Here is a 12,426-nt window from a genome sequence, read left to right on the forward strand (position 1 = left end):
ACTAACTGCATCCAGTAGTCATCTGTTACATTTGTAACTGTATTGGATGTGTTTTGAAACAAGACCCCAGTTTGAATTAGCAGAATTTTTGCTGTATCTACAGGTAAGAACAGTGAGTTACTATATATATTGTTGTTGCTGACTGCACAAGGTGGAGTAGTTATTTCCCCCTCTTTACTTTGTATGATTCCAACATCCTTTCAGAGATCCATGATTCTCCTGCATATGATTGGATGGAGTCTACCCTTGTCCTAAAAATTTAGGGTAGGTGGGTGAATCCACCTGACTTGAAGAGGTGTGAGAACTATGAGAATTCTTTGCTAGTTGCCTCAGCTTTCACAATGACCCTTTTTTAAACACGCCTTCCTAAAGTTAGCAGAGGTTTAACTGATAACTACATAGGTAAAGGATGCTTCTTTCTCCAACAGTAGGTTTTCCAGAAATATTTGTTGTGTTTGCAATCGTACCAAGAACTCAAATGCAGCGAGTATTTATTCTTGCATAATTTACTTAAATGCAATTTAGTCATGGAGCAAACCATCTTGCAAAACTCCCTCATAAGCAATTTTGCTAGAAAACAAATATTCTTGCGCAGACTGAAGAGCCAATTTTACCATGGAGTAATAGAACTGGCCATTCACTCAATTGCAGGTTTTTCATATAATAAGTACTCAAATACATTATTCTTCAGTGTAATTTCTGAAGGAGAAAATGTTCTTACACATTTTACTCAACTACACTTTAATACGAAGGACATTTTCAACTAGGTGTTCTTATCCTGTTTCCTTATATTAAAGGGCAATCACACCCATCCACCCATTTATTGCCATCCTTGGTTACACCCATGTATTTTGGAGCCATGCCTTTTTATGTGCCGAAAGAACAAATGTGAGGTCCTTTGAAGGCTAATTCCTCAGTTGCATTTTGGTTGGGAAGGTTCAATGTAATGGAAAAGCCTTGTGTGTATTAAAGACTCTCTGGGGTGTAAACCTCAATGCACCGCTTCTGATAGGAGGGGAATAAGGACATGTACTGAATTATGAAAGTTTTTAATACCATGCAAGTCAACATGATTTCTGGTGGTTGATGGTATCAAAAATTGGCAGGGGTTCAAGAAGGACCACAAGGCAGGAGTGGCGAGGAGGAAGAGTTCTCCCAGTTAATTTGAGGTCCAGAGGGGGGAGATAAAGGTAAACTAAGCAAAAGGGGTACCTCTAGAGGGACCTATATTTCTTTTACAAGGAATAAATCCTAGTAACGTTCACAAGAGAAGGATGCTAAAGAGGGAAGCCAGAACTTTAAAGTATTATCAAAACATATTTTTATTTATTTTTTTAGAAGTCAGTTTGAAAATATTTGTGCATATATACATTTCATTTTGTCATATAACATCGTTAACAGAAATTTAACAACATTCATAATACAATTTATATAATGAGATAAAGTGCAGGATAAGGAAAAGAGAAGAAAAATACCCCTAACAGTCTAGTGTATTCCTACCAAACATACATCCATTCTTACATACCAGTCATACTTTTACAGTGGTTTAAAAACATACTTAACAACATAGATACAGAAACTGAGCACAATAAGACAAAAACCCCAAAGGTGTACTTGATGGTTTACAGATAGAACCTAGATTAAACAGTTCTGCCAGTTAATCATTGGTCTGTGTGTCATTGACCAATCTCTATCCAGATTGTGGATGTACGGCCGACGTACGTTTCGGTGATGATGTCACCTTCCTCAGGGCCAGGAAAAAACATATAACGAACTAACATATATACATATAATCTGTACACGAGTTAAAAAGAGAGGGGCATTGCAAAAACTATTTTTATAGATTGGATATCTGTTGAAAAACCGGCATAGGATACTGCTACTAGCTGATGATAGCAGTGTGATATTCTGTGCTGCACGTGGTGCATTTACATGACAAGATCCGCAGGGTGGTGGCAGAGAGTTGCTCCCATGTATGATGATGGAAATGGAGCGCTTCTATATTGTTGGAGTATATCATAAAATATATCTGGTTGTTTGACTTTTTAATTCCTGAAGTGTAAGATTTATTGTGAGCCAGCCACTACATCTTCTTAGTAGCGAGCTGACGCTGTAGCATGGGGTTCCTGGGTCTGTCCGAAAATGGATAGCCACAAGGCAGGAGTCACAGTCTGTTTTGAAGCGCATTTACTATACCTAGGATGGAAGCTACTTCTGTTCTGTCACATACTCTGAAGCATGACTGGAAGTCTGTAGTTGTCGCCAAAAGTGTTTTTTTAAACATTTTTGTTGAGTCTATTCTCGATGACCTATCTAAGGCATACTAAGTTTGCAGGTGGTTAAGGTTTCATGGACGAATTTGACTTTTTCATTAGTGGGGTTTTGTTTGGTTCTGAATGCCTTGGGAAAGAAACCTTGTGGTAAGGAAGCATTGTTTGGGTACCATTAAAACTTCTATTGCAAAGTTTTTCACAGCAGTGGAGGAGCGGAGTTTAAATTCTTATATCCTGACTTTCAGCAAGGAGAGGATGTTAGTGACTTTGGGGCTCATTTTAAGGAGGTTCACGTTGGAATCTTGAGTGGATGGCTAGGAGGAATATTGTTTGTCTGTTTGTTTGATGGTATGTTATTATGTGGCCTGACTTGATCTCTTCACTTGACAAAGAACTGAAGGTTTTACTTTTATCAATTGATCTTAATATCAGAAGGTCAGGTATAAGTTTGACATTGTGCTTATAACTTGCAAGATTCTCTCAGTACTGAGCCTTTTCCAAAATGAACATAAAGTCAACAAAAAGTACACTGAACAGCAGATAACACGCACCAGAAACAAATGTGTAACTTGCTGTATGTAGTTATAACAGCACACAAGGAAGCGTTGATGTTGAAGATCAGATCACAGTAAGTATTTCAGATAAATAAGAGATATCAAGTCATTGATGCATTCTGTGTTTGGGGAACAATAGCCAGAAATACATTTCAAGAGAAGCTGTAAGAGACATACCTATTTGGACTACTACATTGCTGATGAACATCTGGGCAAATACATTTCTAAACAGCATGCACTTCTGCAAGTCAATTTAAGGTAAAGCTGTGACCATCCTTATTGTTTAAATGTTACACATTGTAGATATATCAGATATAGAACAGTACCAATTGCTTACGTTCTTTTTTTTCCACTCTCTCAATCTGAATTCAACGAAGGGAATCACAACAGAGTCGTTCAGTAATGGGGCTTGTGGACACATTTTTGGTAACTAGAGAAAGAATGAAAAAATAAGAGTAAGACATGCGGGAAACTGAGTATGGGATATTGAAACTTAGACGATGATGTCCCTGAAGGCACGTTAAATGCCACATTGAAGGAACATTAAGGGGTAAAATGATGGTTCCAATAAAGTGCATTGCAAATTGTAGCATACAAAGACTCAAACAATTCAGTACAAGATCCTGACACTAATACTTAATTCTTCTAAGTGTATTGGACCAAGTTAGGAAGAACAGGGCAGAATTGGCCCATGAAATACTGCTGTGAATAGGCCGGGCACCTGGTGCTAAGCTGGCTGCGTAACACAAGCAGTTGAACCACCCTTAGGGTGTTTGACAGCAGAGGAAAATGCGGCTCCACTGTTTCAAACACATGGTTCTCTCACATCTAAGTCTTGAAGGAGAACCAACAATTGTTGAGTAGATGAAGCATTCAGCATTTTCTGGCAGATGCCCTGTTACTGTCAACCTCTAACTGAAGATCTTAAACTCTCTTGAAAAAGGTTTAAAGGCTGTTAACATATATATTAAAACAGGGCCAATATACATAAATGTCCAGTCTGGGGTTCTCAATTAGAAAAATAATTATCTTTTCACAACAGTAAACATTAAAAATGAGGCAGACAGAAAACTAATATGACAACTCTGTAACAGTTCTTAGGTTAGCATCCCAAAGACACTGATTAAAGCCAGAGACTATATGGAAACAGTGGGGCACTCTTATTCAAGGTAGAAAATGCATTCTATGAGTCATAGTGATCCAATGTCAGTTTAATCACAGGAAACAGTCAACTGGTAACACTTCTAAACTATACACCATTAAGGTTTGGGATTTCAGTACTATAGCACTGAGAACCATTCTTCTGCTGGGAAAGTCATGGCATCATGGGTACAACCTTTATCAAGATGCTTTTGGTTATTTATCTGAGGGGCAAGAGGATTACTGTGAAGTCGCACAGCTCTAATTGGCAATAGGCTATTGTGCCTAAAGGAAGGACTAATGTGAAAGAGTCAGAATTATAGCCAAGGGGAGGAGTAGAGATGAGAGTAAAGGCAAAAAGAAACATAAAGTTAGAGAGTGGAAGAGTGACAAAAAACAAAACACCAAAACACCAAAAAGAAACAGGAAATAAATATATATGCATGTAACCTGGTGTAGGTTTACATATGCATTGTAAGGGAGTATGAGGAGGAATGAATATGCTATAAGATCTTCAGTGTATATAAACTGAAGAAGTCACAGGCCACTGCCTGTGATGGCACAGGGCAACGCAGACATTGGTAAAAGCGATCTGCTTTCTATGAAGTGATATAATCGAGTGGCATCTGATGAGAGTCTGAGGAAGACACAGACCGGGGGAACTGGACAAGCTGTCTTGTCAGAAAATGATTTCTAAGGTGCATTCTCTTAAGAGCAATGCCCATGTTTAGTTTCTCCCCAGTCCAATGCCTATAGTTAGCTTCTGACCAGATACTGTCAGTTAACCGAAATTCTCTCAAGATGAGCTTGATAGTCGGTCCCTGACTTCTGCTTCAGGCCCTAACCGGGTGAGCCGCTTCATGCTACAGTGCATTGCCAACTGTCTCAATAAGTTCCTTTGCTCACTGCTTACAGCAACAAGCAGGACGGATGTTGCAAGTGTGAATGAAAGCTGAATGCCTCTTTTTAGGTAGAGGCATCATAAGCTTTTATGCATGGTTTCTAACAGTTCGGTGAGGTGCATCTTAGATAACCAATCATCAGTGCAGCTTCTGCTTCCTTAGGTAGTTGGATATTTTTGAGGATCCTACCGTCATTGTCCATGCACGAACTGGGGTGTGTAGGCTGTTTTTGGATTGATCTTGTGTAGAGTGAGAGCAGCACAAGCTTCAGGGCCATTAGTGCGGGGTCTCATGTTGTTGAAAACAGTGCAGGATTTAGACAAGTATTTAGCCACGGTTCGTTTGCAGCAAGATAGGTTTTTATCGGGCAGGTTTAGGTTTAACCAACTTCGCCATCTTTTGGCATTCCCATTTGGTTGGGCGTGGCCTGAGGCAAGGTTGTCCTACGGCTGTGACAATAAGTCTCCGCAGAACATGCTGCACTTTGTCGTGTTTTGCTCTTTTTTGAGCAAGCCAAGGAAGTGGTTATTAATTCCCCTGTTGAAGTCCTTGAATTTTAACCAAATAAGGCCAGCCATCTTTTATGTTTCAGATGCTTCCTGATGAATGTGCTACCTTTACCGTTTTATCATTTCTGTGAGCCGCTTCGGCATCCAGAAGATCAAGACCCGATTAATTGATGTACTGTGTTTCGGGGCTGGGTTATTCTGTTTTATTGACTTCGATTTATTATCTACATTTTTAGCGATGCTTCTTATAATGATCACATGTTGTTTGTATTATTTTGTGGCTGTTTTATCAACCAATTAAAGATTAAAGAAAATGAAAATGAAAAGCAATCACCAGAGTTAAAAAGTTTGATCCAGTCCTACATGGGCAGGGGAAGCACAGGAGACAAACTTGAGATCATAGGGAAGATCACAGCTCCAATGAATGGGTAAGGCAGTTCAGACCCCAGAGTATAATGCACAGACAAGCCTAATTCAGGCTAATGGGGGGAAGAGCAAGACCCACATGACAAGCTTTAGGTCTGCATGGGAAGTGATCCTTAGTCAGAAGGACCATCCTCTTGAGCCCTAACTTGGGGTATGTGAACTTATGTGCAATACAGTCACTCTTGCCTAGAAATCCCTTTGAATGGTCAAAACCATGTAAAATGGGTGCAAGAGAAAGAAAGAGAGATTGAAGAGGAGAAGGAGAGCGAAGACAGAGAGAGAGGGAGAGAGAGAGAGAAAGAGAGGGTCAAGATAGGCCATTTTGAAAGGGAAAAGCGGGTAGTGTTAAACTACACCTAGCGAACTAAATGCCCTTTAAGATCAAATGAGAGTGCTACAACAATAATTCCTTTTGTGGATTCACATAAAACAAAAAATAAGGCTAACTGAAAAGGAAATATGTATTAGTCTACAAATATATGTTTACAGCTTTCCTGTAAATATTTTGGGCCCAATTCACATAGTAAACTGGGACGTGACAGGCAGAATCTTGCATGTGAAATGGTGTAATAGTAGGGAAGAAAGACCAGTCAGGATGCAAATTTCCAGGTACTATTGCACTTTTCACATTACTTTTATAAGGCAGCCTATCCCTCCTGTATGGAATCCACCGTTGGGCATATTTCTGCACAGTGTGAAGGGCAGCCATAAGGGCTGACCATTTCCCCCTGAGGAGAACACCCCAAACAAATCTGGGGGTGATCAATTTCCAACCTGAAAGGCCTTACGACCATTTCCATGGTGATATAGCATCAGATTTCACTTTCTGAGAGCCAACAAACATGCAAGGCAAACCACACCTTCCAATGCCCACTTCTTACCCCTTGCATGGGATTTACAGCATCAGATTTCTCTGCATTAGTGTCAGAGATATCCATAGTATTAACACCATTTATGCCTACAAGAAATCCTCTTGTGAATTTTTGCAAGCTGAAAATCAACTATTTTCACCATATGTTTACAGTTGAAATGCTTGTGTGAATTGGGCCCAAAATAGAAAAAAATAATAGAACCACATACAAAGTATTATTTTTTAGTAGGCTGAAAGCAGGTTAATTGTGAAATAATAATGAGAAAGGAGTTGCCCCATTTCTAATGTTGTAGGTTGGGAGGAGGCACTAGTAACTGCAAACTATAATGGGTCAACAGAATGGACCACCAGTGAGATTTATGTAGATAAAATGCACACACTTACAATGATACTCCTGGTACTTGGTTACAATAACCGTGAGAGCTGTGTATTGAATAACGCGGATTAAGGTCACTGATCCCCACCATGATAGGAAAGTGAGATCCCCTCTCCTGTTTATATGGGATATACTATGCCTTGCTGGTTAAAAGGGGAACTTGATATGATTGGACAGCTCCAAACATGCAAACCCAGATTAAACTGACATGCAATCAATGAGAAAGTAAGAAATATTAGAGGAAGCATAATGTACCCACGAAATCAAGTGGAAGAAGGACACTCACTGAAGAAGAGAGATGAAGGAAGCACATAGCGAGACTCCAGCTTAAACTGCAGCAGAAGAGACCTGAGAGGTGTCCACCAAATGCAATGCGATGATTGGTAATTCAGCAGGCACCCAGGGTGAAGTGTAGGAATTCTGCATGCATAATCCATCAGAGGCAGAGGCAAGGATGAAACAAGGGTTAGGCATGCATTTCAACTGACAGAGAAACCACAGGTGTTAGCAAAAGATCCTCTTATCTTTGACTGTTTTTCTAATAACCCCCTTATCTTTGATTACTGCTCTTATAAAGTGTTCATTTAGTTTTTTCTTTGTTTTTCACTGAGGACACCTTTTCCTTGCTATTTGATCTTATAACCTTTCTTTGGAACATGTAATGAGCCCTGGAAGTCTGCTGTGACTAGAGCAAGCCATATCTCTTAAGGTGAAGTGTGAAAAAGTGATACTGAGGCTTGGAATGGGTGTTTGGAATGTTCTTTCTGACCTGGCCTCCAACCACAAGTTCTAAAATGTTTGTCTTGGAACTGACTACGTTTTTATGGGGTGGTATGGTCAAGCAGCAGGTGGAGGAAGCCCATCAAGGTATGGGTAGCTGTGCAAAGGCACAAGGGTCGGTATAGGCATTTAGCCAAAATATTTGGAAATGTTTTTACCCTTTTCATTATAAGTCAAAACAAGTCATAGGTCCCAAGTGATAGAGTGACAGAGTTTAAGCTGGTCTACCTTGGAGGTACCAACTAGGACACACACACTCTTCCTCCTCTCTGCAATGCTTATGCTCCAGTTGCTGTCTGCCTGTGAACATCTTATGTGTGGGTGGCAGGAAAGAGACAACCACAGCACTCCTGGAGAGGGTACACAGTTACAAACATGTATAATTGTCAAGCAACAAAAACAAAGTCAAAATACAATGTGAAATAAACAATGTTCTTGGTGTTAACACTCCCAAGTTTGAAAAGGGGAAAGTAGTGCTTTTAAGGTAAGTCAGAGGGTTCAGCAAGACGCTGATTTGGGGACTCGCACCATGTCTACACAACAAATAGGAATACTGGAAATCAATTGTGGTGAAAAGTCAGCTTGACATAGTTCCAGAAATATGAACATTTTACTGTTTGTACAGTACTACAATGTGTAATGGCAACAAGATTTGTCTCTTGTTTTTCAGAAGGTTTTCACTAATTCAGAGTAAATGTTGGCGAGATCTTAATAGGTCAATTCTTTTTCATAAATTCTTTTAACATGAATTCATGGAAAGGTTGTCAAAAAGTGGCCCATATTTGCCTATCTTTGGTCACTAAATAGTCGTAGGGGTGTATATATAAAAAACACACATTTTATCAAACGATGACATCACAGGAAAGACTTCATCCAACCTCGGCCTCATGGTGGGATCAGATTAAATGACCCTGCCCGGCCACCATAGGATCCAAATCAGAGGGATGTCCATATGGCTTTCAGATGACATGGCCAAGATCATATAACAATTAAATCATGACAGATGTTTAATCTTTAAGGACTGTGGCTAACCTTAACCTCACATATTGTCACCAGTAAGCATACCAGCCCAGTGCAGTAATATGAGTTGGACTACATCTTCTATTAATTACTCCGTCCCTCTTTCCTTTGTTTCTTCTGCTTCATTCACTTCCTTCCCATCACTGAATCTGACAGCAGCAAGCACCCTTACCTCTTTCACCATATCTTTGGAATCGCTGAGATATTTGCTAATCATCTTCTTGTCACAGGGCACCTGAAGAGAACTCAACATGGACAGTTTTGGGATCATGAGAAATACTGCTATGAAGAGGAATCCTAGAAGAAAACAGAAAAAGGTAATATGAACACAAACAGGAATACGGAAGTGAACACAGGGGTTATTTATTAATTTGATCTTAGGACATTTGAGCACCAGAAGCAAATGGACTGGTGCACAGTAGCTGGGAGTTAACCTTAAAGACAGCTAGAACAAAATGCGTAATATGTATGTGGGTCTGTGTAACATTGCATCAAAACCTTGTGCAATACTTGGGGCTAAAGATAGGGCACACAGAGTTGATGCAGTGGTAATTGGAAGACCTTGAGGACCTCACTCTTGGAGGAGTTGTACGAGGCACCATATGTTTACTTTAAAGTTTGTAGTACAACTGATGCAACATTATGGTACCTTCAAGATTTTGTCCTAATAATTATCACCAGGTAAAACCCTGGTGGAATTTGTGCCATTAACAACTGAATATATACTGAGGTTCTCACTATTGTAACACGCAGTTCTCACTATTGTAACACGCAGTATTACAATGCTATCCCTCATTTCGAGACGCGGAACTCAGATGCCTCCTCGTGCTCTCCAAATGCGGCATGTACTGTGAGGTCAAATGCAAGAAAAGAGAAGTTGCTGGCCCTCTCAATTATTTAGTCTCTAAACATTTTGAGACCACAGACAAAAAATGAATCATTTGTTTGTAAGGGTAAATTTATTTAGCCCTTTTTGAACTTATTTTCAAAATTGAACTATTTTAAAGGCGAGAAGAACACTTTACAACAATGTACAAGACACAGTAACACCTATTTACAACTACTATACAAATAACGTCTATACAGTTAAACAAACATTTATACACAAACTTCTTTATCAAAAAGCAAAAATTGGCGATTATTTCAAAAATGCTGATTATTCTTTACAAGAGTATAAACCACTACAAAAACCACAGACTGAAAGAAATGGCAACAAGAATTGAATTTTTGCTTAGCAATCAATTTAGAGAAACTGAATAATCTCTTCAGGGACAGATAGTTTATAGTTGCCGCTTGCCGACGCGTTTCGAATCTGTAAAGAATCGCAGATTCTCCTCAGGGCTCTGTCATTGTGGTTGATCTATGTGAATAAAGGAAGTTTGTTTTAGAAAAAAGTAAAATGAGACTTGTTGACCCCCTATGGTCGCTAAGGACTACCGGACTCATTACCTTCGCGAAAAGGCGATATGGTCTCGATGGTCCAATTGCTCATGCAGGTCTGTGCGCTGCAGATGTTCAATGTGGCAGAAGATGGGTTCTGCAAGAGATTAATTTATATGCTTACTAAACCACCCGGGGCAGCACAGTGTGACTGACTCCAGACTGGAAAGGCACAGGGTTTTCTTACCTTAGTCAGATATGACGGTAAGGCTCTGTCTAATTCCTTTCAATGGTCAATGCATTTACGATGATACCTATGAGACACAAACGTTGTGCTCAGTGTTAGAATCTATTTTGACACCCTGGACAAAAAGAGTTATGCGAGGGAGTGTTGAAAAACATACCTATTGTTTGAAGGTAGAGCGGAGAACGCCGGTCGTCATGCCGTTACTCCTTATCGTTCTCTGTTTGAGGTTTTAGTCAATGGCGGGGGCCAAGTTTGGAATCCTCCGCAGTATTCACAACGGCGTGTGTATGAATCACGCTGAAATGAAAGGGAGAGATTTCCTTAGTTATCAGCATAAAGCTGTTACGCTTGCCCTAGTGCTTACAGAGCCTCACTGACACTCACCTCGCTCTTGTGATATCCGACCAGCAAATGCGAACACTCAGGCAGCCGTGTGGCCGGCTAGAGCTCCTACATCATAGTGAACCATGCACTCGGCATTGTGGGTATTGTAGTTTTTCAGTATTGATTAAATGGGAAATTTCACAGCCATGAAATTTCGGAGAGTGAATTCAACCCAGTTTGAGTACTGTTAAACTTGAGTATTAAGTACGCCTCCTTTTTCAATAGGATTTGTTCAATGTTGGTACCTGTTTTAGGCTGGTTTATGCTGAATAATACGGTCCATGTAAACTCGTTCTCACCGTGTTGTTTATCTGCAAAGTGTTGGGCTAAGGGCGCAGTTAAAACTTTGTTCTTAATACGTGACCTGTGCTGTGTCATGCGTGTATTGACCTGTTGATTGGTCTTGCCTATGTAGATTTTAGAACAAGGGCAAATGATGGCGTAAACAACATTTTTTGTTCTGCAATTGGTAAAGCCTGTGTGTGACCATGTTGTGTTGCCAATGTTTTAGCACCAATTGCTAAAACATTGGCATTTGCTTGAAGAACTAGACACACCGATTCCACGCCCAATATTTGCTTTTAAAAGAAATCAAAATATTGGCCAGCAAATAGTTCGTGCAGATATTAGAATAGCCAAATCCAAAAGTGACTTATTGTCTCAATGGGGTCTCAAACCCATTGAAGGACACCACAGATGTGGTAATTGCATTGCTTGCGATACAACCATTGAAGGCAAAACTTTTCAACATTGCAACACAACATGGTCCCACACAGGCTTTACCAATTGCAGAACAAAAAATGTTGTTTACGCCATCATTTGCCCTTGTTCTAAAATCTACATAGGCAAGACCAATCAACAGGTCAATACACGCATGACACAGCACAGGTCACGTATTAAGAACAAAGTTCTAACTGCGCCCTTAGCCCAACACTTTGCAGATAAACAACACGGTGAGAACGAGTTTACATGGACCGTATTATTCAGCATAAACCAGCCTAAAACAGATACCAACATTGAACAAATCCTATTGAAAAAGGAGGCGTACTTAATACTCAAGTTTAACAGTACTCAAACTGGGTTGAATTCACTCTCCGAAATTTCACGGCTGTGAAATTTCCCATTTAATCAATACTGAAAAACTACAATACCCACAATGCCGAGTGCATGGTTCACTATGATGTAGGAGCTCTAGCCGGCCACACGGCTGCCTGAGTGTTCGCATTTGCTGGTCGGATATCACAAGAGCGAGGTGAGTGTCAGTGAGGCTCTGTAAGCACTAGGGCAAGCGTACCAGCTTTATGCTGATAACTAAGGAAATCTCTCCCTTTCATTTCAGCGTGATTCATACACACGCCGTTGTGAATACTGCGGAGGATTCCAAACTTGGCCCCCGCCATTGACTAAAACCTCAAACAGAGAACGATAAGGAGTAACGGCATGACGACCGGCGTTCTCCGCTCTACCTTCAAACAATAGGTATGTTTTTCAACACTCCCTCGCATAACTCTTTTTGTCCAGGGTGTCAAAATAGATTCTAACACTGAGCACAACGTTTGTGTCT

The 12,426-nt window shown here is 40.1% G+C and overlaps 1 protein-coding gene across 1 annotated transcript in view; it reads right to left on the minus strand.

Moving 5' to 3' along the window:
* THPO (thrombopoietin) overlaps window positions 1-12,426 on the minus strand; it is a gene marked incomplete at its 5' end in the record, with an annotated part of 220,585 nt that overhangs the window by 13,543 nt on the left and 194,616 nt on the right. Inside the window, 2 exons of the mRNA XM_086944439.1 lie at window positions 3,165-3,257; window positions 9,024-9,148. Of these exons, the coding sequence (XP_086800565.1) occupies window positions 3,165-3,257; window positions 9,024-9,148 (218 nt within the window). The remainder of the gene's footprint in view (window positions 1-3,164; window positions 3,258-9,023; window positions 9,149-12,426) is intronic.

Source organism: Lissotriton vulgaris, chromosome 11 (assembly GCF_964263255.1).
Source record: "Lissotriton vulgaris chromosome 11, aLisVul1.2, whole genome shotgun sequence".
NCBI classification, from domain to species: Eukaryota; Metazoa; Chordata; class Amphibia; order Caudata; family Salamandridae; genus Lissotriton; species Lissotriton vulgaris.